The sequence below is a fragment of the Molothrus ater genome, chromosome 15 (assembly GCF_012460135.2).
Source record: "Molothrus ater isolate BHLD 08-10-18 breed brown headed cowbird chromosome 15, BPBGC_Mater_1.1, whole genome shotgun sequence".
Taxonomy (NCBI): Eukaryota; Metazoa; Chordata; class Aves; order Passeriformes; family Icteridae; genus Molothrus; species Molothrus ater.
In genome coordinates this window covers 16,184,922-16,212,907 of record NC_050492.2, presented here as the reverse complement: position 1 = coordinate 16,212,907, position 27,986 = coordinate 16,184,922, and the positions used below count along the sequence as shown (strand labels likewise).

At 45.4% G+C, this 27,986-nt stretch overlaps 1 protein-coding gene across 2 annotated transcripts; it reads left to right on the top strand.

The window, feature by feature from the left end:
• Positions 1-27,453, top strand: CREBRF (CREB3 regulatory factor). 2 transcript variants are annotated; one of them, XM_036391430.2, is made up of 10 exons: positions 1-111; positions 9,901-10,078; positions 10,985-11,110; positions 11,989-13,072; positions 17,157-17,351; positions 19,023-19,212; positions 19,706-19,779; positions 20,135-20,257; positions 21,320-21,429; positions 27,331-27,453. In XM_036391430.2, exons 2-10 carry the CDS (start codon positions 10,070-10,072, stop codon positions 27,358-27,360), a joined length of 1,941 nt encoding a protein of 646 aa, XP_036247323.1. In that variant the 5' UTR covers positions 1-111; positions 9,901-10,069; the 3' UTR covers positions 27,361-27,453. The 2 variants fall into 2 exon arrangements, with proteins under 2 accessions (XP_036247323.1, XP_054372432.1); XM_054516457.1 differs by lacking the exon at positions 27,331-27,453 and having other exon boundaries at positions 2-111; positions 21,320-27,247.
• Positions 27,454-27,986: the final 533 nt, after the last annotated feature.

The window sequence follows — 27,986 nt, the reverse complement described above, 5'->3', positions numbered from 1 at the left end:
GCATCTCTGCCCCTCACAAGAAATCATTCTGCAGACTGTACAGAAGTTTACTTTTCCTCTAGTGGAAATCATGGAAGCATTTTACTCCTGTGAAGGGCTGAGTTATCAGAGGTGGGTGGCTGCTTCCTTGTTTCCAGAATTAAATGTCATGGACTCCGTGGGGCAAAAATAGAATAAATGGGGTGAAATAACAAAAACTTCTTTAAAGAATAGAAGACATTCTTTACAAATAGCAAGATAAAACGAGTGACTCTATTTTTATTATATTTATTACTAATAATTTCTCCAGTTGTGTCTGAAGCAGTCCAGGCCAGCCCCCTGACACTGTGAAAGGTGGTTGTACATGTAGCAGAAGACAGTAGGACAAATTACAAAGCTGCAGGAAGGACACGGACGGATGAAGGAGGAGTAAGTGCGAGAGCGGGGCCGCAGAGCAGCAGGACCGGGCTGTGGGACGGGAGCCCCGCACAGCCTCAGTAGCCGCAGCCGCGCCTCGGCCCCGCCGCGCTCTGCCCGCGGGCACCCGCCTCCCCGCCTTAAATACCCCCCTGGCGCCGCTCCGCCGTCACGTGACAGCCACAGCCCCCTGCTATTGGACGGCGCAGCCCCCTTCCCCCCGCCCCTCGCGCGTGCCCGCCCCCTCGGGCCACGTGAGGGTCGAGTCACGCGATTTCCGGGAACCCGTCAGGAAGGGACATAAACAAACAAACCCGGGGCCGCATGGAGGGGCCGGGCCGGGCCGCGCGGGGCTGCGGCCCCCGCTGAGCGCCGTGAGTCAGGGGCTCGGGGTGACCGCGGGGCTCCGGGGGGCTGCGCGGCACTGAGGGCGCCGGGGGTCGGGGGGCCCGGGTGGTCCGGCTGGAGGAGGCGGTGCCGCTGGGCAGGGGGCTGCAGGGAGGGAGGGAGAGCGTGGACGGAGGTGTCTGCCCGGCTGCCAGGGACAGCGGGACGGGGATGGTGCCAGCGGCCCCTCCGCTCCGCTCGCCCGCCGGGGGGGTGTGGCTGCTGGGGCCGCGGGAGAGCGGCGGTGCGCGGGGGGTGTCCGGTCCCGGAGCGGAGCTCTGGGGCCCGGAGCTGAGCTGGGGGCGGTGAGAAGGGGCTGTGGGGACGGAGCGCGGGCTCCGCGGGGAGTTGTCGGCGTTGTCCCCTCCAGCCTCCGCCCGGCAGGAGCGGCCCGTGCCTTTACAAGGAAAGCAAGTCTCGCAGCGAGCGCCGGGGAGAGGAAAGCGCCGTCCTGCCGGGGGAGCGCCGCCGCTCTGGGCGTTCGGGCGGAGGGACTGCCCGGGAGGGGAGAGAAGGGTTCGGCAGCTCCTGCACTCCTGCCTTTCGGGCTTGTAGTCGCCTCCTCCGTTTGCGACCTGTTTGAATGCCCGGGACGGCCGGGGGTGACCCATGGCCGTGCGGGGTCTCTGTGCTCGGGTGTGTTGGTGCCCGACGGACGGCTCCGCTGATAAGGCTGCGGAGCAGAGCTGGCGGAGAGGGGTCACCGCTCTGCGAGTGCGGGGCAGGGCAGGACGGCACCGTCCTCGCTCCGGCGCAGTGTTTATGTAATGCCAGAGCGGCGGGACAGCTGATCGCTGCGAGCCGCGGCCCCGGGACGGGGCTTCTCCCAGGCAGCGCGGGTGCGCTCCGGCTGCCCGCAGCCCTGGCGGGGGTCGCCGGGCGGGGGCCGCCCCCCCGCGGGACGCGGCTCCCTGGGCGGTGCGTCCGGCGCGGCGGGGCCGGGGCCGGCCGGGCGGGTGCCCGGAGTGGCGGGCGCGGCTCGGGGGTCGCGGGGACAGCGGCCGGGGCGGCGGGAGGGGGTTTGTTTACATGTCGCCTCACCCTAGCTTGAAAGGGCCGCTGGGCGGGTGAGCGATGGGCGCGTCGGCCAATGGGATGGGGCGCGGCGGGGCAGCCAGCCAATGAACGGGCGCGGAGGGCGGGGCGGCGGCGGCCGGGGTAGGCTGCGCTGGGCGGCAGGGCGGCCATGTTGGCCGGAGGTGTGTTAGTGGGTCAGGGCCGGGCCGGGGGACGCGGCGGGGACGCGGGCACCGCGCGGGGCCGTGGCCGCGGGGCCGCCCGCCGTGCCCGTCCCTCCGCAGCGCTTTGCCTCAGGGGGGCTGTCCCACCTGGGCGTCGGGACCGGCCCGGGGCGGTGCCCGCGCACAGGGGGTCCCATTCCCCGCGCTCAGGGGAGGTCGGGGCGCGTTCCCGTCTCCCGCTCCCGGCCCGTCCCCGCAGATCTGGGTTATGAAACATCCGCGAGTTCCCCGCACCGCCTCAGGAGCCGCCCGCGGCTCTCAGCGTGTCCCCACACGGGGGTCGGACACCTCTCCGTGTGTGCTCTAATCTCACGCCGATTCCTAGCCAGGAACACCTTGATTAAAGCCCCTTGTGCCAGCGAGGACTCAAATCTTTATTATTTACCTTTATTATTTACCTTTGTCCCCAGGGTCCCCACCCTGGGTGTCGTTCCCCACCCGCGGCATCGCTGCCGTGCCCTCCCTCGCCCCGGCAGCCCCGCTGCCCACGGCATTTCTCTGCCGGTGTCCGGGATAATTCCGCTGTCACACTCGCTGTAAAACACTCGGGGTTTTATTCAGGCTTCCCCGTGCAACAGGCTGCAGCTTGGAGCAGCCAGCGCTGCCTGCCGAAATGTGCGATTCTCACTTGAAGTGATCGTGATCTTTCTGTCGCTGCCACTCCAGGGGTAACTTGTTGAAATCATGCTCCACGTAACAGGCAGAACAGAATCAGATACTCGTATTGTCTTTAAACGCTTCTAAATGCTTTAAAGATTGTGTTTAAAAGGCCTCTAAGGTCGCTTCCGAGCATCCTTGTGCTGGAAGGTTAATTATTATTATTGTTAAATGTGTTTTCATAATAAAAATTACAGAGAGGCAGATGCAGGTGCTTTAGAAATGTGGTCGACTTCTGTTGTTGGCTGCTTAAATGAGAAGTCAGAATTTCTATGGAAAATAAATCATAGAATACCCGAATGCTTTATGTTGGAAGAGACTGTAAAGATTATTTAATTTCAAGCCCCTGCCATGGGCAGGGACACCTTCCACTGTCCCAGGGTGCTCCCCTGACCTTGGAGATCCAGGGGCAGCCACAGCTGCTCAGGATGCGATCCTTCTGCAAGAAACCTTTCCTGCTAAAATAATCTCGGCGAGATTCCTTTTACAATGCATAAATAACAGTAGCTCAGAGACCTCAGACATGTCCAGGAATTACTCTGAATTGATGGGAGTATTCCCTGATAAGAGCAACCTGCAGCAGAGGCATCAGGCCCCCTGAGCATCCTCCCCAGGTAGTTTTTAAATAATGAGAGAGGCAAACAGCCTGTGAAGAACAGAGATTGAAGTCAGCATTAGCAGGAATTAATTGGGGAGAAGAAGAAGCTTTTGTCCCACTAATAGACTGATGGGATAAATAAGAGAACCCACAGGTTTACATTCCCGTGGCCTGTGTGCTCTGTAATTTGGGAAGTTCAACTGAATGTTTTAACATCAAACCTTGCATAAGAAGTGCTCGAGAGTTGGCATTGGCATGAAATTTAAACCAAAAGTTTTGTTAAAATTGTAAATTTAAAGTTTAGACCTTGCTATAAAAATCTCCCTGGTTTGTTTTTTTTTTTTTTCCTTCTGATTTTAAACTCTTAAGCCATGGGGTTTTTTACTTTTTGGACAATTTTGACTGATGCATTTTTCAAGTTTTCTGCTGGCTTTGAAGTATCTGGTACAGATGCCCCATTTCTAACAAGAGTATAGCAATCATAATTTCACAGTACGAAGAGTAGACCAGACTGTACTGTTCCCTTCATCATAAGACTTGTGTTGCTTTTTGTTTTTTCCTGGAAACTACAGAATTATTTTTTCTCTTAGTCTGAAAGACTCTGTCAGAAAAAAATATAGGAGCAGCCATCCTGTCAGGATGTAGAATATTGCTGGAGATTGGAAGCTGAATCGTTGTTTAGTTTTGCTTTTGTTTTTTGCCTTTGCTTTCACCCCACTCTGATTCAGGGGAAAACTACAACTAAAAAAATTTAAATGTTAGTTTTACTACTAATTCTCATGTGCAAACAACTCTCCTACCTGCTGCAGTGTTATTTTAATAAGGTTTATAATATGAATATTTTAAATTAAATAATTTTTTTTAATTAAGTCTGTTAATATAGTTTTAATAAGTGTAACATGCTGCACATCCCACTCTTAGCACTAAAATAAGAATAAAGTCTCAGTCTTTGTTCCAGAACATACAGAAAAGTGCTTCTAGTAGGAATATATTAATCTGGGCATAGTTGTTACAAAATCTGTGAATGCAGAATGTTTGTCAGTATAAAAAGTAATCACTTGGTTTTGCTTCTGCCTCTTGCCCGATGGTCAATGTCAGTGCAGGCTGGGCTATAAACACAGGCTGGGGATTCTCAGATGGAGCAGCCCTGGAGAAGGATCTGGGGGTGCTGGTGGCCAAGAGCTGGACCTGGCCTGGCCCCCAGGAGCCCCCATGCCCTGGGCTGGTCCCCATGGGCAGCAGGAAGGGGCTGGGATTGGGCCCCCTCAGGTGAGACCCCAGCCCAGGCAGGACCTGGAGCTGCTGGAGAGATCCAGAGGAGGCACCAGGGGATCAGAGGGATGGAGCTGGGAGAGCTGGGGTTGTTCACATGGACAGGAGAAGCTTTGGGGTGACCTCATTGTAGCCTCACAGTGCCTGAAGGGGACCTACAGGACAGATGGAGAGAGACAATTTACAAGTGACAGGACACAGGGAATGGCTTCACACTGACAGAGCAAGCTTAGATGGGATATTGGGAAGAAATCCTTCCCTGTCAGGGTGGGCACAGGTGCCCAGAGCAGCTGTGGCTGCCCCTGGATCCTTGAGAGTGGCCCAGGCCAGGTTGGATGGAGCTTGGAGCCACCTGGGACAGTGGGAGGTGTCCCTGCCCATGACAGGGGAGTGGAACCAGATGATGTTTAAGCTCCCTTCCACCCCAAACCATTCTGTGATCTGTGATTCCATCATTTTCTGGGATCTGCTGTTTGCTGACAGAGCTGGGGCTCCCCCAGAGCTGGGAACTGGTGTGGCATGGGGGGTCCATGAGCTCTGTGCTGCTCTGGGATGTTGTGTGTGTGATTGCAGACCGGAGCTTCTCTTTAGAGCTGTCACTTCCAGGTCTTGAAGTCTGTCTGCTGTGGATGAGTAGGATTGGAAAAATACAACTGGAGGGGGAAGGGATGGTCAGTGGAGGAACAGGAACAGAGACAGTGAAGTAACAGTTTCCCTCTCCTGAAGGGAAGAGGCTTAGAAGAAGTGAAACAGTTTGAGTATCTTTAGTTCTTTTAAGTGGCAATGGTCTGTCAGATCAGGGTCTGGGGTTTTAAGCAGGTGTTGTTTTCTCTCCAGGACAAAAAAAGCAAAGAGCATAATGCCTTAGATGCTTGTGCTGGCATTTTAGTAGAAATCCTTCACCAACAAGGGGGACTTGGCTGCTTTTGTGAGTCCAGGAATGAGGCTGAGGTGGGTGGAAATACAGGAAGACATTTTAAAAGAGTGTCTTTGCTCACTGCTATGAAATAATAATAATAGTACTAATAAACTTTGTGTCTTTGTGCTGGGGGAGAAACGTAAAAGGATTTTTTAAAGTCTAGATAATCATTGAAGAATCGTGTAGAAAGAAAAAAAAGGAACATTATTCAGAAACAAAAGTAAGGAACATAATCATTGACTGAGGTTGGAGAAGTCCTCCAAAGCCATTGAGTCCAACCTGGGAGTGCTTCCCACCTTTTCACCCACACCAGAGCCTGGAGTTCCATTTCCAGATGTTCCCTGGACGCTCCAGGGATGGACCCCAGGCAGTCTGCATGTTCTCAGCTTGAAGACTGCCCTGAGCAGAGGGTGTCTGGAACAGAAAACAAGTTGGTACAAACTGTGGAAGGAGAAAAATGTTTTTGAGAGACGTGCAGGAGAACTTCTTGCATCTCCAAGTCCAGTATTTCATAAAATATCCAGATACCACAAACTGTGCAAGGTACATAATGGTTCTCTCCAAGCACATGGTGTAGTTGTTGTACTTTCTCTGAAATTCAGAGTTGGCCATGAATGTTTCAGCCTGAGCTTTTAGGTTTAGTACTGGCAGGCTCTCATGAGCTATTTTTTATACCTGCATCAAAACTGTGCCTTTGACAAGCTGTGCTGTGTGATGCAGTCACCATCGTGAAAGTGTAATTGTTCCTGTAATGCACTTACAGCAGGCATTTAGCTGCTGGGATAATGAGCACTGTGCAGCCAACAAAACAGCCCAGCCATGCTCCATGTGCCTTTCCAGTGTTCAGAATACACAGCTGAACTGGGCCAGAAATAGCAACTTTCCTTACAGCCATGGTACAAATGATTCATGCAGGTGACTGAGGAAGACTTTCAGAGGTGCTAAGCTAAAAGCTGAATTTTGGGGTTTTCTCTTAGAGGGGCTTCTTTGGAGGTGCTGTGCTGTGGCAGGAGGGTGTTTTAGTGGCCCAAGAGGCAGCCCATGCACAGGAGCTGCACTGTGTCCCCTAAATGCTGGATGTTTGGAGTTTAGCTCCTGCTGCAGCCTGGGTTAGACCACATTAATCCCAGGTAATGCACCTGCTGCCTCCCTGTGGGAAATTCAGTCATCCTGGAACCACTGTTCCTCTTCAGAAAGTAAATATTGAATGCAGGGGATCACTTTTAATTTGGATTTGTCATTAGATTAATTAGATGCTGACTCCACAGAAGAGGCTTTGGATCCTTGTTGATGACTGATGGGATTTTAACCATGTACATGTGCATGCCTCCATCAGCAGCCCAAGTTCTTCAATGTTAGAGGGACACAACTGTTCCTGAGATTACAGAATCATGGGATGGTTTGGGCTGGATGGGACCTTAAGGATTATTTCATTTTAACCCCCTGCCATGGGCAGGGACACCTTCCACTGTCCCAGCTTGCTCCAAGCCCCATCCAGCCCAGCCTGGAACACTTTCATGGATGGGGCAGCCACAGCATTTCTGGGCACCCTGTGCCAGGGCCTTCCCAATATCCCATCTGACCCTGCTCTGTCAGTTTGAAGCCATTCCCCTTGTCCTGTCACCCCTTTCCTTGTAGAGTCCCTCTCCCTGTGTGTCACAGGCTCCCCTCAGGTGTCCTGCCCGTTCCTCAGCCCCAGTGAAGGCAGGAGCCTCCCCCAGGAGCAGAGCTGGGCACTGCTGTGACTCCAGAGCTGCAGGCACACAACCAGCTCTGGGCCTGGCTCTTTAATCACCTTAATCAGATTTCCCTGCAGGCTGTTTGTTGCCAGAGGAGCAGGCACCCTGCCCACTGTTCAGGCTCTGTGTTCCACCTGTCTCTGCCTTTGGGAAGGGCTGATGGAAGGCATTAATGGAAATTGTCCTCAAGTAGAAATTCCTGCTATATTTATCTTCAGTAATTCTTCGTGCTACTGTACTTGAGCTCTGCCACAGCTCTTTTAGTTCATTCAGAGCTGCATTCATTATAGATAACACAACAGCTGGACTATTCTTTTCTAACTCAGTCTTGGGCTGAAAGTGCCAGTAATGATAAATTCTGTAAGAATGGGACTTTAAATGCGGTCTACAAATTACTTTCCTTCTCAGCAAGTTCTGATTTGACACCTGTGCTCCCATATGTGTCATTGACTTGTGCTATGCATCTTTATTTACCAGTTTGTGAAGAAGCACTGGTAGGTAGGTGTAAACAGCAGGAGGCTTTTAATAGTGACCTTGATCTTTCTGGGAAATTTGGAAAGCAGTTGGAAGCAGGGCAGCTTTTTGGGAGCATGAAGGATATCTGGATTGTGCAGCTCCCTGAGGCAATGTCTTTCTTTTCATGGCCTCACTGTGTTTTCCCCCTCCACAGAGCTGCTGAGAAAAATCCTACATTGTGGAATAGTTGACTAGATCCTACTGGGATTCAAGTTGCATTTAAATATTAATATTATAAAATATCAAGAATGAAGTATAAAGAGAATTACAGGATTAATTGGGTTAGCTGATACACTGCTTTGACCTGAGAGGACATGCATTGGCATTCTTAAATAGTGCAAGAAGAGTTTATCACTCCAGTCTTGGAGATGGTAAAAGTATTCTGAGCCTTGAATGTTTGCTTTGAGGATTTGGAAGTGATCCAAAAGCTGGCACCTGGAAGTGTTGGTTGGGTGGTACTGAAATCAGTGTCAGTAGAGAGGAAGTTTCACCCCTTTGCTGGCTGTGTGTGGAACAGCTTGAGGCCCGTGTTCTGACAAAAAACACAGCAAAGAAAAACCAGTGAAGAAGCAGCAAATGTTTCCTTTCTTTGCCCTTTGTATGATGGAGAACTCTGGCAGTGTCCTTGTGAGTGCAGCAGGTGGTTTGGTGGTGATGTCAAAGCACTCATCTGATGTGCTGATGAAAAAGGCACCAATCTGCATGGAAAGAAAGTGTTCAGGTATTTAGAATCAGAACATTGCCTCTCTTTCTCTGTCTGAGAACATCCCCGTGCTTGTTTTAAGGAGCAGACCCTTCTCCTAGGCCAGGTGAAGTGACTTCAGTCATTCCTGCCACGTCCCCACCTGGGAAGGACCATCCTGCTGTGCTGTGGCCTTTGCTGGGTGAAGGGAGATGGGGCTTGCTGAGGCACAAACTTCACTTTAAATGTCACTTTTAAATAAGTAAAGGGCTCCCTGGAGGTTTTGGAGCAGAAAGGAGCTTTTCTCCCAAGGAACTGGCTCGTTCACCATAGGGGCCCTGTGAGGAGCGGCCGCTCTGGCAGGGCAGCGAGGGTTCAGCTGAGAACTCCTGTGGAACTGGACCTGGAACTGTTGTTCTTTCTATTCCAGCTGCTCTTTGCAAAGCAGGCTGTTTGATAAGTAAAGACTTCTTTGCATAGTGTCTGTTTTTACCACAGTCTGATAGTCCATATGCTAAAGAGGACAAAGTAGCTGAGATACCATCTGAAAGTGGGAATAATCACGGGGATGCTGTCATGTGCTGCTGGGGGAGGGTTCTGAGCTGTGGGAGAACACTTAGAGTTTACTATTTGTTTTTAAAAGAGGAGAATAAACACAGCCTGAGCAGATTGCACCAAAGTCTGACTTAGGAGCAATGCTGAGTAGGGTTTTCCTTACACTCTTCAAAATGCTGGGTTAAGCTCAGAAGAGTCATTAGACAAACATCTGAAGTAGAGCAGGCCTGTAGAAACTCCTCAACTGGTGAAACTACCAGTAAATAAATTGGTCCAAGTTCAATATATGCCTTACTTGAATTAATAGAGAAGATATTTTATTAGACAGCTGTGAATTTGGCAGTTTTTAATTTGTTCTCTTGGGGAAATCTGTCTCTCCTGCTCTGCTGCTGGATGATTCCTGTGATCCTCTACCACTAGATGTTGCTGTGTGAGTGATTGATGTAATCTTATCTGATGCTGGATGGATTCATCCCTGAAGAAAAGGAGGAGATACCACTGAAACAGCATTTCTGCCTGTTTTGAAATTTGTATTTTGAGACTTTTGCCTGAGACATTTTTAGAGTTTATTGGCTCTGTTACATTAGTCATAGAGGTTGTCTCTCTCCTGGATACCCAGCAGTGTGCTGATTATTGTTCCCAATTTGGCCAGGTTTTCTCTTCAGGTGTGTCTGTAGAGCTGCTGGTCTCAGCAGAGAGGAAAAAAGGCAACAAAATGTAACTTGGCCAAAAATGGTTTTGCAGCAACTCTGTTCTGTAGCATCTGTGGCTTTTCATTCAATGAAAGATGACAGGGGAAGAAAATTTCTATACATTCCAGCATGAGAAAAAGTCAATTTTCAGGGGAAATTCTTGCCTTTGACTGTTTTTTAAGCTTTCACCTTGTTGGTGAAGGATTACTCACCTCCTTGGGGGTTTGCTGTGTTTATTCTGCACAGAAGTCGACAAATAGAAAAGCTCCATCAGGGTGAACTGAAGTTATCCTAAGGAAAAATTTCATTGCATGGATGGTGTAAACTCCCTGATACTGAAGTAAAGCTGGAAAAGAATCTACAAGTGAATAAAACAAGAAGTTTGGAATTGGATTTGGGGAATCTGGGCTTGGAAATGCCTCAGGTAAGTCTGCTAGGATTTTATTCACTTCTGTAAATAATTTTGCCCTTGTTTAAGAACCAATCTGACCAGCACTAGGAGGGAAGATGTGCAGGAGATTAAAGGATGTATATTTTGTAGGGTCTCTGTAGTGTCCGTGGTAGAAGCTGTGGTGCTGCTCTTGGTGCTGTGTTTGTTCAAGCTTCAGCCACGTTGTCTGTGGGTGAGGGAGGATGCCTGGAGAGCAGAACAGCCTTTTATTACTGCAGTGATTCACTCTGAGCACACTGAATGACTTTCAGCAGCACAGTGTCTCTGCCTTCCCAGCCCTTAGGGGGAGAGCGTCTAGAAGAGAGATTGAGGGCTGGAATTAAATGTAGCAGAAGGCCTTGCCTCGCTGCCCATTCCCTGCATGCCCAGTCATCCTGCATAATGCTTTCTTTGCCAAATTTCACTTCGTTCTTGAGAGAGAGGTAACAATCTAGATTTAGTTGTCATAGATTTTGTTTTCCTTACAATTTTATATGGAGGTTTTATGAGTTCTAATGGCTCTAAACACAGTCAACACTGCTTTAGTACAAAATTATTTGAATTAGAGGGACTCCCAGATCTTGCCAGGACTGGCCTTCATCTTCTACAAATGCCAGCATATCCCAAAACTTGGCTAACATAAGACTTTGAAAGCAGCAGGGAAGAATGAAGGAGCAGTGAATGCTCTTGCAGCTCTGGTGGATAGAAACGTGTCCTTTGATTGCTCCTGCATGTTGGCAGTGCTCCTGAAGCATTCTCTGGCTCTGGGGAATGATGTGCTTATCTGTGGTGGTGAAAACCTTCTGAGACCAGGAGGAAGTGGTGATCCTCTTTCTGTTGTTGAAGATGAAAATGTGCTTTTTCATACCATGGTTGAAATGTCTGTCCATTGTGTTGCAGCCCAGTGTGAGTGGAATGGACCCTCCTTTTGGGGATGCCTTTCGGAGCCACCTGTTTTCAGAGCAGACTCTGATGAGCACGGATCTCCTGGCGAGCAGCTCGGATCCAGACTTCATGTATGAACTGGTAGGTCAGCTCTGTGTGCCCACAATCTCATCTCCTCACCAGTTCCTGCAGGAATAAAGGAGTGTTGGTTCAAGAATGCTGGAAATTTATTCATTATTGCTGGCTGCTGATTAGGGAGGAGCTGGACTGCTTGTCCAGCAAGTGTGATGTTTCCTCAGCAGGCATTTCTTCAAACAGGCTCAAATCCACCTTCACTTGTGCTCTAACCCTGCCCAGCCTGGCTTTGGACACTTCCAGGGATCCAGGGGCAGCCACAGCTTCTCTGGGCATCACCACCCTCACAGGGAAGAATTTCCCCCTGCTCTGTTCTGCTTCACCCAAGCTGTGAGGGCAGGGGGAAGGAAAATAGAAGTTGACTCACGAGCTACTTGGCTGAGCATTTCCTTTTTCATTTTCTCCTTGCATCAAAGGAGAAAGGTTACTCATGGTCATTAATTGGTCGTGTTAGAATGAGGTTTTCCAGGAACTGGCAAACTCAAGTGTATTCTGTTAAGCACACAGCATAGATTGACCTAGATTATAGAGATGCCTGTGATGTCTTTCATATTTTAAATGGATATTGGTACTGGTTTAGTTCCTGATGAGCAGATGGATTTGCAATAGCAGGAAAATAGAGTGTTACAGGAAGAGCAGTGTCTTTAGAAAGACCTGTTGCTGAAGCACAGGAGCTGAAGTTCATTCTGACCTTTAGAAGAAGCTTTTAGTTGAAAGTTGAGGTTTCTTCCTGTGTCACCGCTCTCTCGTACTTCACTGGAATTGAGCTCTCCTTACCAGGTTAAGGAGAGGAAAGAGATGATGGATACTTTTATTTGGTAGTAATTAAGAGATGATGGATACTTTTATTTGGTAGTAATTTTAACTTTCCTTATTCTGCACAGGACAGAGAAATGGACTATCAGCAAAGCTCCAGGGACAACTTGCTTTTCATGGAGGACTGCAAAGACCTTGAGAACTTGGAGTCTTTTACGGACATCCTGGACAAAGAAGCTGCTTTCACCTCCAAGTGGGAGCAGTGGGATACCTACTGTGAAGACCTAACTAAGTACACTAAATTAACCAGCTGTGACATCTGGGGAACAAAAGAGGTGGATTACCTGGGCCTCGATGACTTCTCAAGCCCATACCAGGATGAAGAGGTGATAAGCAAAACACCCACGCTGGCTCAGCTGAACAGCGAGGACTCCCAGCCTGTCTCAGATTCACTCTATTACCCCGATTTGCTCTTTAGTGTAAAACAAAACCCTTTAAATCCTTTGTTACCTGGCAAAAAGATGGCGAGCAGAGCAGCGGCGCCGGTCTGCTCCTCCAAGAACGTTCAGGCCGAGGCCGCGCTGTCGGACTGTGCCCAGAAGGCCAGCAAGGCTGGCAGCCAGCCTGCTTCCAGCACACAGATCATGGCCAAGACCAACGTGTACAGCAGTGAAAAGGTGAACATTCACGTTGAATGTAAAGACTATGTTAAAAAGGCAAAAGTAAAGATCAACCCCTTGCCGCAGAGCAGGCCGGTGCTGAGCCAGGCGCACGCTGACGCGGCCAAGGAAAACACCTGCTACTGTGGGGCTGTGGCAAAGAGACAGGAGAGAAAAGGACTCGAGTCCCCCCATGCTCACAGCACAACTCCTGGTTTGCCTTTTAAAGAGACTCAAGAGCTGCTCCTCAGCCCTCCCCAGGAGAGCCCAGGGCTGGCTGTGGGGGAGAGCAGCCTTTCCGCCAGCGCCTCCGTGTCCGACTCCTCGCAGAAGAAAGAAGAGCACAATTATTCTCTTTTTGTAACAGACACTTTGGGTGAACAGTCAGCCAAAGCAGAGCCCGAGGAGGAGGAGGAGGATGAGGATGATATTGAAGATGAGGACCACGATGAAGGGTTTGGCAGTGAGCACGAGCTGTCTGAGAACGACGATGAGGAGGAGGATTACGAGGACGATAAGGACGATGACATCAGTGACACCTTCTCAGAACCAGGTACCAGCAGGGCTGGGCTTTGGTGACATGGGAGTTGCTGGATTTGTCCTCTGAGGGGGAAGGAAAGCTTTTGAACTCCTGGTAGTTAGACATGAGCAGTGCTGATCGTAAGTTGTGAACTCTCCTCCCACGTTTTCTGAGTGCTTTGCAAAATGCAATTTATTCAAAGTATGCAAAGTCTCTGTTGCCCTATTTCATGAAAAACTGCACAAACTGTGGTTGTGCAACAAAAATAATGATAGAGAATACAGGAAGCCCAGCTGTAGCCTGAGGTTAGAACAGCTGCCTGCAAGTGTGGCCTTCTTTTTTATTGTAGCTCTCTGGTAGGATGTGCAGAGCTTTCTAGCACTTCTCGTAGCTGTGAATTTATCTGGAGTTGGATCTGTCAGGATGAAATCACATCCTGAGTGAAATGATTTCATAATTATTTAAGTCCTACTTTCAGGTACAGTTTTTCCTCAGACTCCAAAGAATGACTGAAATTAATAGAATCACTTCTAGGTGGTTTCAGCAGTAACACTTGGTGGGGCTTCAGAGGATACTGAATTCCTCTCCCCTGCCTTTAAAAATGGAGTTCTAAGAGCAGGAATAAGAACTAACCTTCACCTGGAATGTAACAGAACAATAGCATTGACTAAAAATAAAATCTGCACAGATTGTAACCAAGTATTAATTTAATTTCATAAAGTATTACAATATTCACATCTTATAAATGCCCTGTAGTAGAGAATAAGAATTAAAGTATTCAGACATTTGGCAATATGTAACTTCAGGGGGATAAAGCAGCTGAAATTTTTCCTTGTTGAGAGCAGCAGCTTCCCTAGAGCTTGTCAGTGTTTGTCATAATGAACTCTCAGATGAAATTATTTTCTAATTAGATTTCCTGCGTTGGCATTAAACTCGTTAAGCATTCTGCCCTTTATGCTATTTTCACATGCACACAACACATTTTTATTAACATTTTGAAGCCTCTTCCTCCCTTCTGGAGTGAACTCCCTCTGCTTTCTGGGGCCCTGAGCAGCTGTTCCAGCTCTGCAGCCCATGGGGGATGTGTTGCACTGGGAGCCTGGGATCCCTGAAAAAGAGAGGTTGTGTTAAATGCTGTGGGTGGAATTAATTAATTAATGATTTTACTGACCAGCAATCCACATTCTGCAGCAGTAGCTGAGGATCTGGGCTTATCCAAGCTTGCCAAACCCTTCCATGAATGAAGCCTAAAACCATTCACCTCAAATGTGGTGATATTAAAAATTTTATCATCTATTTTGTCTATTTTAGAAAATAACATCTCCAGGTATTCTAAGCACGTCACTTTTGTATTTTGTGTTGCTTTTTTACCTCTAAAGGTAAATACTATGGGTAAAGTATCTAAAAATAGGCACAGCACAAGAAAATTAAACCTTCCACAGGTCTGAAAGCAAAATCAATTGGTATTTTGAGTGAGGATGTAATTTACTGAAAGGATAAAAATCTGCTAGTTATTGCTGGCCCTCTAATGTTTTTTGATACAAAATTTACTTTTGGTTATTCTTCATGTATGCTTCTAGAGTGAATGAAATGCTTTCTTCAAATGTTATCTGAGGAAATATTTAGATATAGTGAAGGAAAAATAGCTAAAAATGTGACTGGCTCTCAGGCAAGTTTGGACAACAGTATTTTTATTATCACCATGACACAGGTTTAGCAAATTTGGTCTCCTGCAAAGGTAGTTTATTATGGGAATTACCAGCCCAGACCTTTTCTAGTATTTAAACGTGGTGGTTTTGCTATTACTGAATATATTTTTCCTATCCCATTTAGTAGAGAGATTTTTAAATTACTGTTAGTCAGGAGATTGCAGAAATGGGAAATGCAGCAATTTATTCAGCTGTCAGTAGCACTGGAGAAGAAATGAGTGCAAAGTGCTCATGGAGACCCAGAGGTTGTTTCCAGCAGCTGCATTAGGTCAGTGGGAGCACCTGGCCCTGGGCTGGGGAGGCACTGGGAGCGATTTGCCAGGAGTGTCTGTGCTGCAGGGCTGGAGAGCAGCAGCTCTCTGGGTTTGTTCACTGGGGCTATTTTTGGCTTTCACCTGGTGAGAGTCACGTGCACCCTGTTCTCTGTTCTGCTTCATTTAACCCTGGTGAATTTAAACCCAAAAGCACAGGGAGGGATGTGAGGAGAGACTTTTAGGAAGGGGTGAAGGGCTTCAGAGTTCAATACAAGAACCCTTTGAGATTTCTTAGAAGCCTGCCCTGCTGTGTGATCTTTGCTAAGAGGAGGAATAAATACAGTGCAGAGCAGCTGAACAAGTTTGTGTGTTGGGTTAGGACACTGCTCTGGGTTCCTTTATGTCACTTTATAATGGCAGCAGGTCAGTGTTGGGTTTGCAAGGCAGGATGTATTAAGTCAATGTAATTGAAGTTTCTAACTTAATTACAGTTTGAATAAGCAAACAGGAAGTCCTGATTTTAACCTTGTTGTACATTTGTACACTTCAGCTCTTACAGAGATTTGTTTTCATTGGTTGGATTAATTCTGTGTTATCATGAAGATGGGCTCCATTTATATATTTCTGTATAGTGAGTTACATAGCTTTTTTTTAGATGGAAAGTCAGTGGGCTTTTTGAGTGTATTTTGATACTTAGTCAAACAGCATTTGAGTAAAATGGAACTACAGTTACAAATATTTATGGTATTTGAAACTGTATTTCATGTAAATTTTCAATAACTTTGGCTGTACAGCACAAATGTTTTATAAAGCATGTTTCATTGTTTGATTTGCCTTTAAAATCCTGCCTTTCCAACAAACCAGAGAACCCAAGTAAATGAGTTGATGAAATTATAAGAAACAGAACTTCAGGATGGTTTTCATCCTTCTGCATACCTGACTTCTGCTCGTGCTTTGGTTATGATGTGAGAGACAGACCAAAGCAAGAAAGTTTGTTTTTGCTCTTTCAACTGGTTTTTCAAGTGCAAACAGACCCATTGAATGGACTGTTTTAAAGGGAAGAAAGTGTTCTTTGTGCTGTTGGAAGATGAAGCAGAGCTGCAGCATATGGGGTCAAGGCTTGCTAAGCCTGCAGTCCATGCATGGGTGGCTTTTCCTTTAGCTCCATCACAGTATGTGATGTTTAGAAATGCTCCTTTTTGAGAAAATGTAAATTAATATTTAGCATTTTAGCACAAAAGGTCATTCAGTGGTTTGAGATTTTTTTTTAACCTTAGTATAGATTATCTTTATTTTCTAAAGCATATCTGGGGGTTGAAAACCTGTGGTTTGGGTTTACATAATTATGGTAAAATATTTCTGTGATGTGAGCAGTGGCATTACAATTTCCATGTCCTCCGTGAGCAATTCATGATATCAACTGCATCATAATTCACCTCTAAAATATTGTACAGCTTTACTGAGGGTCATTTCTCCTCATCCCACTAAAGAGGAGGAAGAGGTTGAACAGTGAGTCCAGATCCCTTCAGCTTAGATGGTCCTTTGGTCACTGTCCTGACAACAGAGCCCCTTTCTCCAGCCTAGGAGGGATCAGTGCTTGGATTTATTCCCTGCAGGTCTTTGGACTCAGGAGCAGCAGGAGTTGGACTCAATCCTCTGGGCCTCTTCCAACTCGGAGTGTTCTATAATTGAATCATTTTTTCTTTATTGTCTTTTGCTAATCCATCTTTATTTAATCTGCTTCTCTTTCCATGCTTTTTGTCAAATGTGGAGGTGAGTTAGGATTGTGTTCCTGCCAATTCATGGAGAAAATTGTCAGGATGGGTGAACATGGTCCAACCAACATCTGCTGTCTGTACTTGGCACTGCTGGGATTGTGGGGAATTACAGCTTAGGGGGTCAGAGAACATAAAGGGACTTTAAATACATAAATAATTTTGGTGTTTTCAACTAATGAAGCCCCATCAGTGGCTCACTGTCTATCCTGGATTTAAGGCAAGTACCCAAGAGCAGTCAATGTTGGAAACCAATTGTTCGATAATGCAAAACAGAGCTGGCTGTGGTTTTGCTCTCAACTTGAATCCTCAGTCTGCTGCTAAAGGGCTACAAACAATTCTGTCAGCAGTATGTAAATAACCCCCTGCATCCTTTTAGGGTATGAAAACGATTCTGTGGAGGATTTGAAAGAAATGACTGCGATCTCCTCTCGGAAAAGAGGCAAGCGAAGATACTTCTGGGAGTACAGCGAGCAGCTGACGCCATCCCAGCAGGAGAGGATGCTGAGGCCCTCTGAGTGGGACAGGGACACCCTGCCCAGCAACATGTACCAGAAAAATGGGCTCCACCATGGTAAGAAATCCTCATTCTGGTCACAAATGACTGTCTTCCCCTTCCCCTGACACCGTCAGCAGCCAAGTTCCCCTCCCTGTGAGTGCGGGGAAGTTTTGGCCATGAAAGCTCAAGCACTGTAAATCTGTTACTCTGCAGTGCCCAGGGAAGGCACAGTGAGCACACAGTAGGGACTTTCAGTGTGGTTTCTTCCAGAGGAGTGTGGATGAATTGAGAATTGTGACTTCCAAGGGCTCTCAGTGGAAACCCCGAGAGTTCAAAGCTTTCTCAGTGTGATACTGTAAATATTGGATGGGGCCTTGACTGATGTTTGCTGCTCGTGGCTGTTCCTGTCAGTGCTGCCTGTGTTAGCAGGAGGCTGGGAGGGCTCTGGGCTGCCAAGTTCAGGGGACTGGTATGAGCTGAGGCCAAGCACTAAGGCACAACTGTCTCTCTCCTTGTTTTCCCCCTGTGAAAGCAGCACAGTGAAGCAATTGCTCCTCTGGGAATAAACTATTTCCTTAAGATGCCCTCTTAGAAACTTAAACCAGTTGCTCTAATAACTGATTTCTTCCCAGTGAGCAATTACTGCACCACAAACATGATTAACATCACCCAAAACAAACCACTCTTAGGGGTATTTTTGTTTTCTTCTCACAGGACCTCTTTTAGGCTGCTCCATTTGATTTTGGCTTTGAAGGAGCAATTTAAACCAACTTCCCTGGTTGTAAGGTTAATGTTCCCTTAGAGTTGAAAATTACTGCCTTTAACATGGCAATTGGCCTTCTCTTAAATCATACAATTTTTTTTGTTGTTGTTGCTGTTACCTGTAGATTTATGCAGGGAAGAAAACATTTTTTTCTTTGAATGTCCTTAGTTTTTAAAAGCTTCTTTATCATGTAGTGAAATAGCAGTACCTAAAGTCCCTATCACTGCTCTTTCTCATGATGGAGCTCTGAGCAACCTGGTCTAGTGGAAGGTGTCCTTGCCTGTGGCAAGAGGAGAAAAAGATGAGTTTAAGGTCCCTTCCAATCCAAACCATTCTGTGATTCCATTATTTTATATTTGTTGTCCAACACCAAATAACCAAACATGCTCTAAGGACTCAAACCCACCAGACACTTGGCCACTTGATCTTTAAGTAAAGTGCAAAACCAGGCCTTAAATAGCTTCAAATACATAAAATAAAAAGGGTTAACTGGCATTTATTGGATCATTTCATCTCGGCATCACTGAAGATATTTTCAGCACCAGGCCTCAGCACTCTTTCTTAGTACAGGACTTTGGCAATAAGATTATTTAGGAGTTTAATCCACTGGAGTGTACAGGAGGATATTTTGGCTGCATATGAGTTAACAAGTTTACAGCTGCAGCAAAACAGCAGGGTTTGAACTTGTGACATACATTTTTCAGCAGAGTTGTGTGTATGCTCTCTGTCACATCCAGTGGCCTTGCCAGCAGTATTTGCCCTTATCTGATCTGGATAGAATATGAATTGTACAAAGCTCTTTGTGTGGAAATGCTTTTTCTATTGTGAGAGGCCACGGGGATCACCTGATTCCGGCCCATTCTTCTGCAGTGAACAAAGGAACTTAAACTGCACCCAAAAATGCCTATTTTAGAGTGTTTTCTCATAGGTTTGTGTATGTATTATGTCACTTCCCTATCCATTTTTCTTCATGTTTAAAACAGGAAAATATGCAGCAAAGAAGTCACGGAGGACTGATGTAGAAGACCTGACTCCCAACCCCAGAAAACTCCTCCAGATTGGTAATGAGCTGAGGAAGCTGAATAAGGTGATCAGTGACCTGACACCCGTCAGTGAACTTCCCTTAACTGCCAGACCCAGGTCAAGGAAAGAAAAGAACAAGTTGGCTTCTAGGTATGCATTGGGTAAAGCTGCAGGGATGAGAAAATTTGGATTGCTACGAGTGAATGATAAAGATCTAAATAATTTTTGCCTAAAGAAATTCTGCTTCATGTGGCAGCTCCTGCAATGGGAATTCCAGTTTATCAATGGGAGTTACCAGTTTATCAAATGGGAGTTACCAGTTTATCAAATGGGAATTTCCAGTTCATCTAAAAGCAGAGCAGCTGGCACCTTGGGAGCTGTGGTTTGTCTGTCCCCTAGATAAGGATGTGTTTCCACTGGAACTGGCTTCCTTAGCTGTGGGGCAAACAGCTGGGACAGTGGCAAATTCCACAAGTGACAGATGTGAGCAGATGCAGGTGGCAGAGTGTTTTCAGAGCAGCTAAGTGAGGATGGATGAGTTTGTGCATCACAGCTCTGGGAGGGTTGGTTGATGAGTTCATGTGGCTCTTACTACTCTGGAATTTCTGGTAGTGCTCTAATTCTTCCCCTCTTCTTGCCATAGGGCTTGTAGACTAAAAAAGAAAGCCCAGTATGAAGCCAATAAAGTTAAACTCTGGGGTCTCAACACGGAATATGGTAAATACAACTCTTCACATCTTCATTTTCCTTTTGTTTGGGCAAGTCTGTGTTTTGCACCATGATGTAAACTGGCTCATAGAGAAAAGAGTTGGTACAAACCCAGCTCATTGAATGGAATGAATGTAACTTGGGTTACCTGCAATGTTGAGCTACTTTGCAGGTGTAAATTATGTAAATGCATGCATGTTCTGTAAATATTTTTGAAAGTATTGGTAATATTTGATGTAAACTATTTAATTTTACACTAAGTGTGATATGACACCTTTGACACAGATAGCTGTGTGTGGGTAACTGTGAATCCCTTCCAGGGGAGTGTGATGTAAAGCTAATCTTTTTTTTTTTGTGTTTGCAGATAATTTACTCTTTGTCATCAACTCCATCAAACAAGAAATAGTTAATCGGGTGCAGGTACCTAAAGATGACAGAGGAATCAACATGGAACAAAAGTTGAACATACTTATTAAAGACACTCTTGGTAAGCAGTGAACTTTGTGTATTTACCTGGATATGAAGATATAGGATCATAAATGCCCTGAGGAGCCCCAGAGCTCATCCCATTCCACCAGAGACACCTTCCACTGTCCCAGGTGGCTCAAGCCCCAGTGTCCAACCTGGCCTTGGACACTTCCAGGGATCCAGGAGCAGCCACAGCTTCTCTGGGCACCCTGTGCCAGCGCCTGCCACCCTCACAGGGAGCAGTTCCTTCCCAATATCCCATCTAACCCAGCTCTGTGGCTTTGTGAAGCCATGCCGTGTGTCCTGTCCCTCCATCCCTTGTAAAAAGTCTCTTTCTATCTCATTGTCCTAGTCAGGCACTGTGAGGCCACAATGAGATCACTCCAAAGCTTCTCCTCTCCAGGCTGAACAACCCCAGTTCTCCCAGGCTTTCCTCCCAGCTCTGAACATCCTGGTGCCTCCTCTGCTGTATTTGATTGCAGAGAATTTCTGATCTAGAGGAATGAATGAACCATTTCCTGATTGCATTTGTCCCAACCAAAGTGTACCCTGGCTTTGGTCACCTGTAGAGGTGCCTTGTGAAGGCTGAGCTACAGCATAGACTGGACAGAATTAAAAAATAAAGCAGGGATTTATTAAAAAGCCTCAATGGACACCCCGTTGGGCAGCACCAGAGCCCAGCCAGGGCTGCACCCAAGATGAACCAAAATGGCCCCAAAATGCACGGCCGGGCACGGGCTCTGTCCCTGGGATCAGTTCTGCTCCATTTGCACCTTGCAGTTCATTGTCCCATTCCAGCTTTAGCCCCTGCAGTCCACCCTGCTTGTTTTTCTCTCTCCAGCCCACGGGGTTTGTGCTCTGGGGCTGAGATTTGGGTCATTTGTCCTTGGTGCCCAGCTGGAGCAGGAATTGTTTTGTCTCCCTGCTCTGTGCACAGAGCTCACCATTCCAAAATGTGAAGCCCAGACCCACACACTAAAGCAGCACAGAATCTGAGAAATTGAAAAGCCAGACCTGAGGCATCAGCAGGAATGTGCCATGAGCAGTGACCTGAGAGCAGCTTCTCTTGCCTCCCTTTCAGGACTCCCTGTAGCTGGACAGACGTCGGAGTTTGTGAACCAGGTGCTGGAGAAGACGGCAGAGGGAGACCCCACGGGCGGCCTGGTGGGGCTGAGGATACCCATGGCCAAGGTGTAGGGCAGGACTGAGCTGCTCCTGGGGCAGGTTCTGCCTGTGCTGCCGAGTTCCTCGCTGTAAATGGCATTCTGGTCTGCATGTCAGCTTAGCATTCTGTAAACACTCACCTGTAGGTTCCATTGGTTTCAAGTAACAGTGTAGGAAAACAAATCACGGCGTGGTAGAAAAATGCTGCAGAGCATTTTTGGACCATAAACCAGGTAGTTTCAAAGCTGCTTCAAGCTCAAGGGCAGAAATGAGAGTTCTCTTTCAAATGATCTAGGACCAGAATATATCACTTTTGTTTTAGAAGCAAAAACATGGATTTGCTAGAGAAAATGTTTTTTAGCATTTGCCAGACATTGTGACAGGTTTATGGTCCAAGTGAAGTAAGAGGAAGCATTTTTTTGGTGAAGCTGTCAATGTAGGGAGTTTTTTGTTCTTTTTTTTTTATTTTATTTTTAAATAATTGGATTTTCTTTCCTTGTTCTTAAAAAAAACCAGTAAGCTTTCTTTGCAACCATTAACTTGTACATAGCACACGCAGCATATTAGAGCTAGTGTGCCATATAAGACTTTAATTTTCTGAGCTTAATAGCGTATTTAAATGTCCGTGCAAGCAAGAGAAAAAAAAAGTATATTCTTTGTGCCTTGTATTTTGTGGGGAGAGCTATCAGTATAAGCTGGTAAAGTTTTGTATGAAGAAAACCCTGAGGGGCAAAACCGAGCTGTATAGATGGTGAGATTTTAGGTTTTAATGTATTTGTTCCAGCTCTTAAAAATTTTTGAATGTATATAGGAATATGTTGAAAATGTAGATATATGCCACAGAGTCTATGTATTGTATAAAAGATGGCTCTAGAAAACTCAATTTCGGTACTTTGGCCGGAAGAAAACAAATACTTGCACATTAATGCGATTGTTTATTTTTGTACCAAAGACAAATGCAACTGATATGGCGAACTGCCAGTCCAAGTAAAGTTTTGCACAGCTTATATGATACTGTACTGAATGTAAAAACAAAAGAAAAAAAGAAAAAAAATTAAAGGTCAGGGTTAGGGATCTTACTGAACTGTGAATTTTTTTGTTTGGGTCCAATTATCTACAGAAGGAGCATTCATACATAACAATATTATTTTGCTGTTCTTGTAGTTCGCTTCCATGGTAGATAAGTTGGTGGCCGTCTTGGAGTCTTTAAATCTTTTTTCTCTGCACTTACTGTAGGAGATTTTAATATATTTGGATTTTAGTAAGCTATTGGTAAAATAGTTTTCGACTTTGAGAATTTAAAAAAAAAAAGTATTTAGCTTGTTGTAGTATACTTCCACCAAACAACCAAAATAAAATTATTTTTATTGTAACGTGTATATATGTAAAGAGGAAAAAAAAAAAAGAGCTACAAATATCTAATTCCTTAGTTGCCACTTTTCCAGTTGATGTATTATTATGCATGTGATGTTTCCAAGGATCAACACAGGCTTCAAACAAAACAAAAATTTATAGACTTTTATATTTTTGTACAGGTATTTCGAAACTAGCTTCTTCGGACTTATATGTGACTTATTCTTGTTAATTCAGTAGTTTCTATGATTGAAGAATATTAACACAAAGTTCTTATTTGCTCTTCTGCTAATAAGAGTTGGCTTTGTAGTCAGTGTTAACGTACAGATAAAAGCTTTAGCCTTTGATGAGAAAGTCCTTTATCTCAAGGCAAGATCATTCTCTGGTTTCATGGACCCCCCCCCCCTCCTTTCCTCCCTGTTCTTTCTCTCCCTATTTAAAGATGACAAAACACTGTTTACTGAAAATAGAAATACCAAATATTTTCAAATGTAGCTGCTGAAAAAAAATGCAAAAGTCCATGAAGGCTTTTTCCCCACTCCCTTTGGGGAACTTCTCCACTTCGTTTCTAGTTTGTCTGAGTTTGTTTGTACTGTGATTCCTTTTTGTTTATAAGTAGATTATTTTTATATCCAAGCTTGTACTATAAGAGAAAAAAGCCTGAATCGGTAACAGTGCAGGAAGAGTGGCCGGTGAAAGTGGTGGCCCTGCCACACTCACAGCTTCCTTTGTACCTAAATGTTTTGGAAGACTCAAAAGGGAGGAGGAGGCCAAAATACCACTACTGAGCTGTACAGAAAGTCTTTCCTCCAAGAGACTGAACAAATACCCAGGGCAATTTAGGCAAAACTTTGTAAATCCACTTAAGGCTTGCAAAATCTGAGTGGAAATGTGGGTGTTTTCCTTTGAGGCGTTTGTGATGGTGTTGTTGTTGTTGTTCAGGTGAGGTGAGAGTTGGCTGCTGCTTTCCACGGTGGGTCTGGTTTATTCCTCTTGTTCTTGTGGAGCTGCCCAGGGCCCCCAAAACCCCGACAGAGAATGTGTCCTGTGAGGTGCAGGCTGTGCCTGAGCAGGGCTGGACACGGAGCTTGTCCCTGTGCTCCAGCCAAACCCTGCAGGCCAGGCAGCATCTGAACATGGAGAGAGAGCAGTTTGAAATCAGGTAAAAACTTCTGGGACAAATTCAACTGACAAGGTATTTAAAAGCCCCCCCCCCTTTTCTTACTGCCTGGGAATCCTGGGCAACACACAACTTTATAGCTTTTTATTTTTGTCTGAAAACCAGACTATGATTTTGGTCTCGCATTTCAAAGTAGACTTTGAATCTTTAGTGAGTTCCATACCCTCGCATTTCAGTGTTTCCTATGTATTATTTTAAGTTAAAGCTTTGAAATAGTTGAGCTTTTTAATGTTGACACTTTATTTTGTAACTATTTATATGTATGTATATCTTAGAAAAGCACTTTGTTTAAAAAAAAAAAAAGAGGAAAAAGAAAAAAAAAAAGAAACTGCGTTTTATATGATTCCTGCCACTTGCTGCTAACTCTGGGCTGGTCAGAATGCTGCAGCGATACTTGAGATAAATAAAACCTGGCAGTAAAATGTAGAGTAAAGATAAGACCTTTTGCTGGTTTAACTTTATCATAAAGGTGACATAGGCAAGCTGTGCAGCTTTACATTTTAACCAGGGGACTCTGTGGCATTTAAACCGTCTAGAAATGGTTGTACTTTAATGCCAGTAACAATCTGCTTCCTCTAGTGTCATTAAAATATATACATTTAGTGTATACTTATCACAAACAAAAATCTTATAGGGTATAAAAACCAACAAATGTACATGTTCTGTTTTTTGGCAATTGTGGCATGCGTTTTGGGGTGATCTTTAGAGAAGACCATTTTCTAAAGATTTTCAGTGTTCATACATAGTATGTGGATCTTAACGAAGTCCTGGGTTTTTGGTTTTTTTTTTGTTTGTTTTTGAGTGTAGGCATTGTGAATATTCACTTTTAATCCTATATCCAAAAACAATGATCTATTTTTTGATTTAATACAACCAGAAAGCTCTTCCTTTTTCTGATACACTGGATTCTCTAGGATTTGTTTCCATATTAAAAGCATGCTGTCATAACTGCTCTTGTCGAGATCTCGTCAGTCTGAACGTAGGTGCCACACTTGGAATCGATGGGCTGCTTGTTCTGCTGTACCATGTATGACCCTCGTCCTTCCCCTCCCTTCATGACAGATGATGATGTGGCTTTATATTGTGCCTTACTTGTACATCTAGAACTAAGTGTTTTTCATTCCCTCTGAACTCGTCAAAGCTTCTGAGGTGGAATCAGAGCTGATTTAGGCGTGCTGGAGCGAGTGCGGACAGGGCTGATTTCAGTTTCTCTCAGTAGTCCTTTTGTATTTCTATGGAAGACCAGTTTTTGAATGGCCTTGCAAAACGTGGGGGTGCTCCTGAAGGGTGTTTTTAAACCCCAAACCCCTTTTGCTAACGCTTCCTTTTATGGTTTATTGAACACATTTACTGATGTTTGGTGAGTACTTTTTGTTTTTTGGGATGAGAGAGACTTAGTACTAAAGCTATGTTTACGTGTGGATGGCCTGGATTTTCTTATCACACCAGTTAAAATCATTGTGATTTAATAAAGTTATATTGCTGTAAAGCTGATGTGAGAGTCAGGCTCAGCTGTGTTCAGTTCCTAATTTATAGATTGACTTTTTTCCATACTAAGAGGGCCAGGGAAAAGTTGGGGTTTTTAAAAAAAGCAAACAAACAAAAAACCAACCTAAAACGGATGAAAGGTCTTTTAACTAACCTAAAAGCAAACAGACACTTTGGAAATGTAGAGGTGTCAGTTTAAAATTTATTTTTAAAAAACACCCCCCAATATTTATCTAATATTTGCCTTCATTAATGAAACAGCTTATTCACAGCTATAATGACTGGCTGTGCTTTTCCATAAATCATTTAAACATCGCTTTTTTTTTTTTTTTTTTTTTTAAAGAAGCTCTAAAAGGTTTTATCAGGAGAATTTCCAAGGGTTGTATCCAAGCTGCCTCCAGCAGAAATAGCAAACGCAGTTCTGCTCCTCAAATGTGCTTGCTCGTCTTCCTGAAATTCTGCTGAGGCACAACCCAGTTCTGGACCGTGAATGTCAGGATCTGTATTTGGCCTTGAGACCTGAGTTTCAAGAGTGCATCTAAGCATGATTTGATTTTTCTTTTGAAGTTGGAGGCTTCAGTTGGAATCACCTAGTGTGGAGTGTGCTGCTAGATGTGGTCTTGGCTTGTTGACACAGCCTTGCACACAGCTGAGGTTTATTTTGTTTACCCCAGGGATCGTGTGAAGTACATTTCAAACAGTTGCTGCCTCAGTGACTGATCCTTCTTGTAACTGTATTAAGGGCATTAGTCTGTTGAGAAAACACCACTCTTGAATATCTCCCAATGTAAGTTGGGGTTCTTCAATGTCATTAATCAAAGATGGCACTTTCAGGCTGTATCTTCTTTGCAGCAAACAAAAATCTCTGTCTTTCTACAACTTGCATTTCACAATATGCCATGTTTTCCCTCCAGTGCTTCGAGAAGGTGTCTTTGCACTCTGAATATAATCCTCAGCCTCTTAGACATCCATGAACTTCCATGGGAGCAAATACTGACTTGGAATTTGTCTTTCTAACAAGCTGTGGAGCTAAAAGTGGAACCAGAGCTCTTTTAAGCCACGCTTGCATTTTTTTATTTCCCCTATAAAAAAAAAAAAAAACCAACCAAAATTCCAAACTTTTTAGGTAACATCATTGTTCAGAAGTTTTCGGGAGTTTAAAGTAATTTTTAGTTGCGTATATTTGAAGTCAAATTTGCGTGACTTAACCAGCTCCTGTAAGGAAAATTATTGGATTGGCTTTTCTGGTGTTGAAAAAGCACATCCCACCCTCTAAAAATCTTGTGATTAGGAAACAGAACCTAGTAAGAAAACGTAATTTTAATCTCTCTTATAATGATGGATATTCATACATTCTGATTGGAATCATCTATCTTCCCAGAGTATCCAAGGAAAACTTCTTGCTCAGTATTTGTGGTTGAGTGAACTCTTAAGGCTGATGGCACATGCAGATGCAAAAAAAAAAAAAGGCATTTTAAACAAAACATAAAACATGGCATCCTGTTCTGCCTATGCTTGGGGTCATTGATTGTAATGCTGTCCTTGATATTCTATAATCAACTTCCAACTGGAGCTCAGAAAAACTTACTGAAAGTCTTGTCTCTGTTAGAAAATAAATTTACCTTGTTCAAAGCATGATCTGTTGAGTTGCAATGTTAAATGTTGGTTAATAGTTGTGCAGTTTTATTTTTTTGAAAAGAGGCACAATTAAACTATTGACTTTGTTTACTCTGTCACCCTTGATCCCTAGCACTTCTATTCAGATACAAATTCATCAATGTATGCAACATCCTTTGTAATTTAAAATAAAAATTGTGGAGGAAATACTGTCTCGAGTCATTGTGTGGAATGATAGTGAATGGCTTCTGCTGCCTTGAACTAAGTCCCTGACATCTTGATATTTCCAGGAAATTTCCTTTGGAAGGGATGACAGCTAGGTAAGGAAATATCTGGATTTTCCTTCCTCAGCACTGCTGTGTTGGTGTGGGAGCATCTGGAGAAGCTGGGTTAGTGCCTGCTCCCTGCAGCTCCTGTGGAAACGGCCTGAGGGCAGCGGGGAAGGAGCAGCACCAAGGGTGAGTTTGTGGGAAAAGCAAAGAGCATTGCCTGCTTCTCATTTTGGAGGTGCAGCAGTGACCCCGTGTTCCCCCACCCTGCTCCTGACCAGTGTCAGCCTTGGCCAGGAGCCCAGGAAGGCTCTTGGATGTAAACCTGGAACTCTTCCAGGGGAACTTCTGGCTCTGCACAGATCCTGACAGGAGGGGACAGCCGGGGGAACAGGGACAGGAGGAGAGGGAACGGCTCAGGCTGGGCCAGGGCAGGCTCAGGGTGGACACCAGCAGGAATTTCCCCATGGAAAGGGGGCTCAGGGTGGACATCAGCAGGAATTTCCCCGCGGAAAGGGGGCTCAGGCACTGGAACTGCCCAGGGAGGGTTGGAGTGCCCATCCCTGGAGTGTCCAAGAAGGGCTGGAGGTGGCACTCGGGGCTCTGGGCTGGCGACAAGGTGGGAATGGGACACAGCTTGGGCTCGATGGGTTTCGGAGGTGTTTTGTAACCTCGGA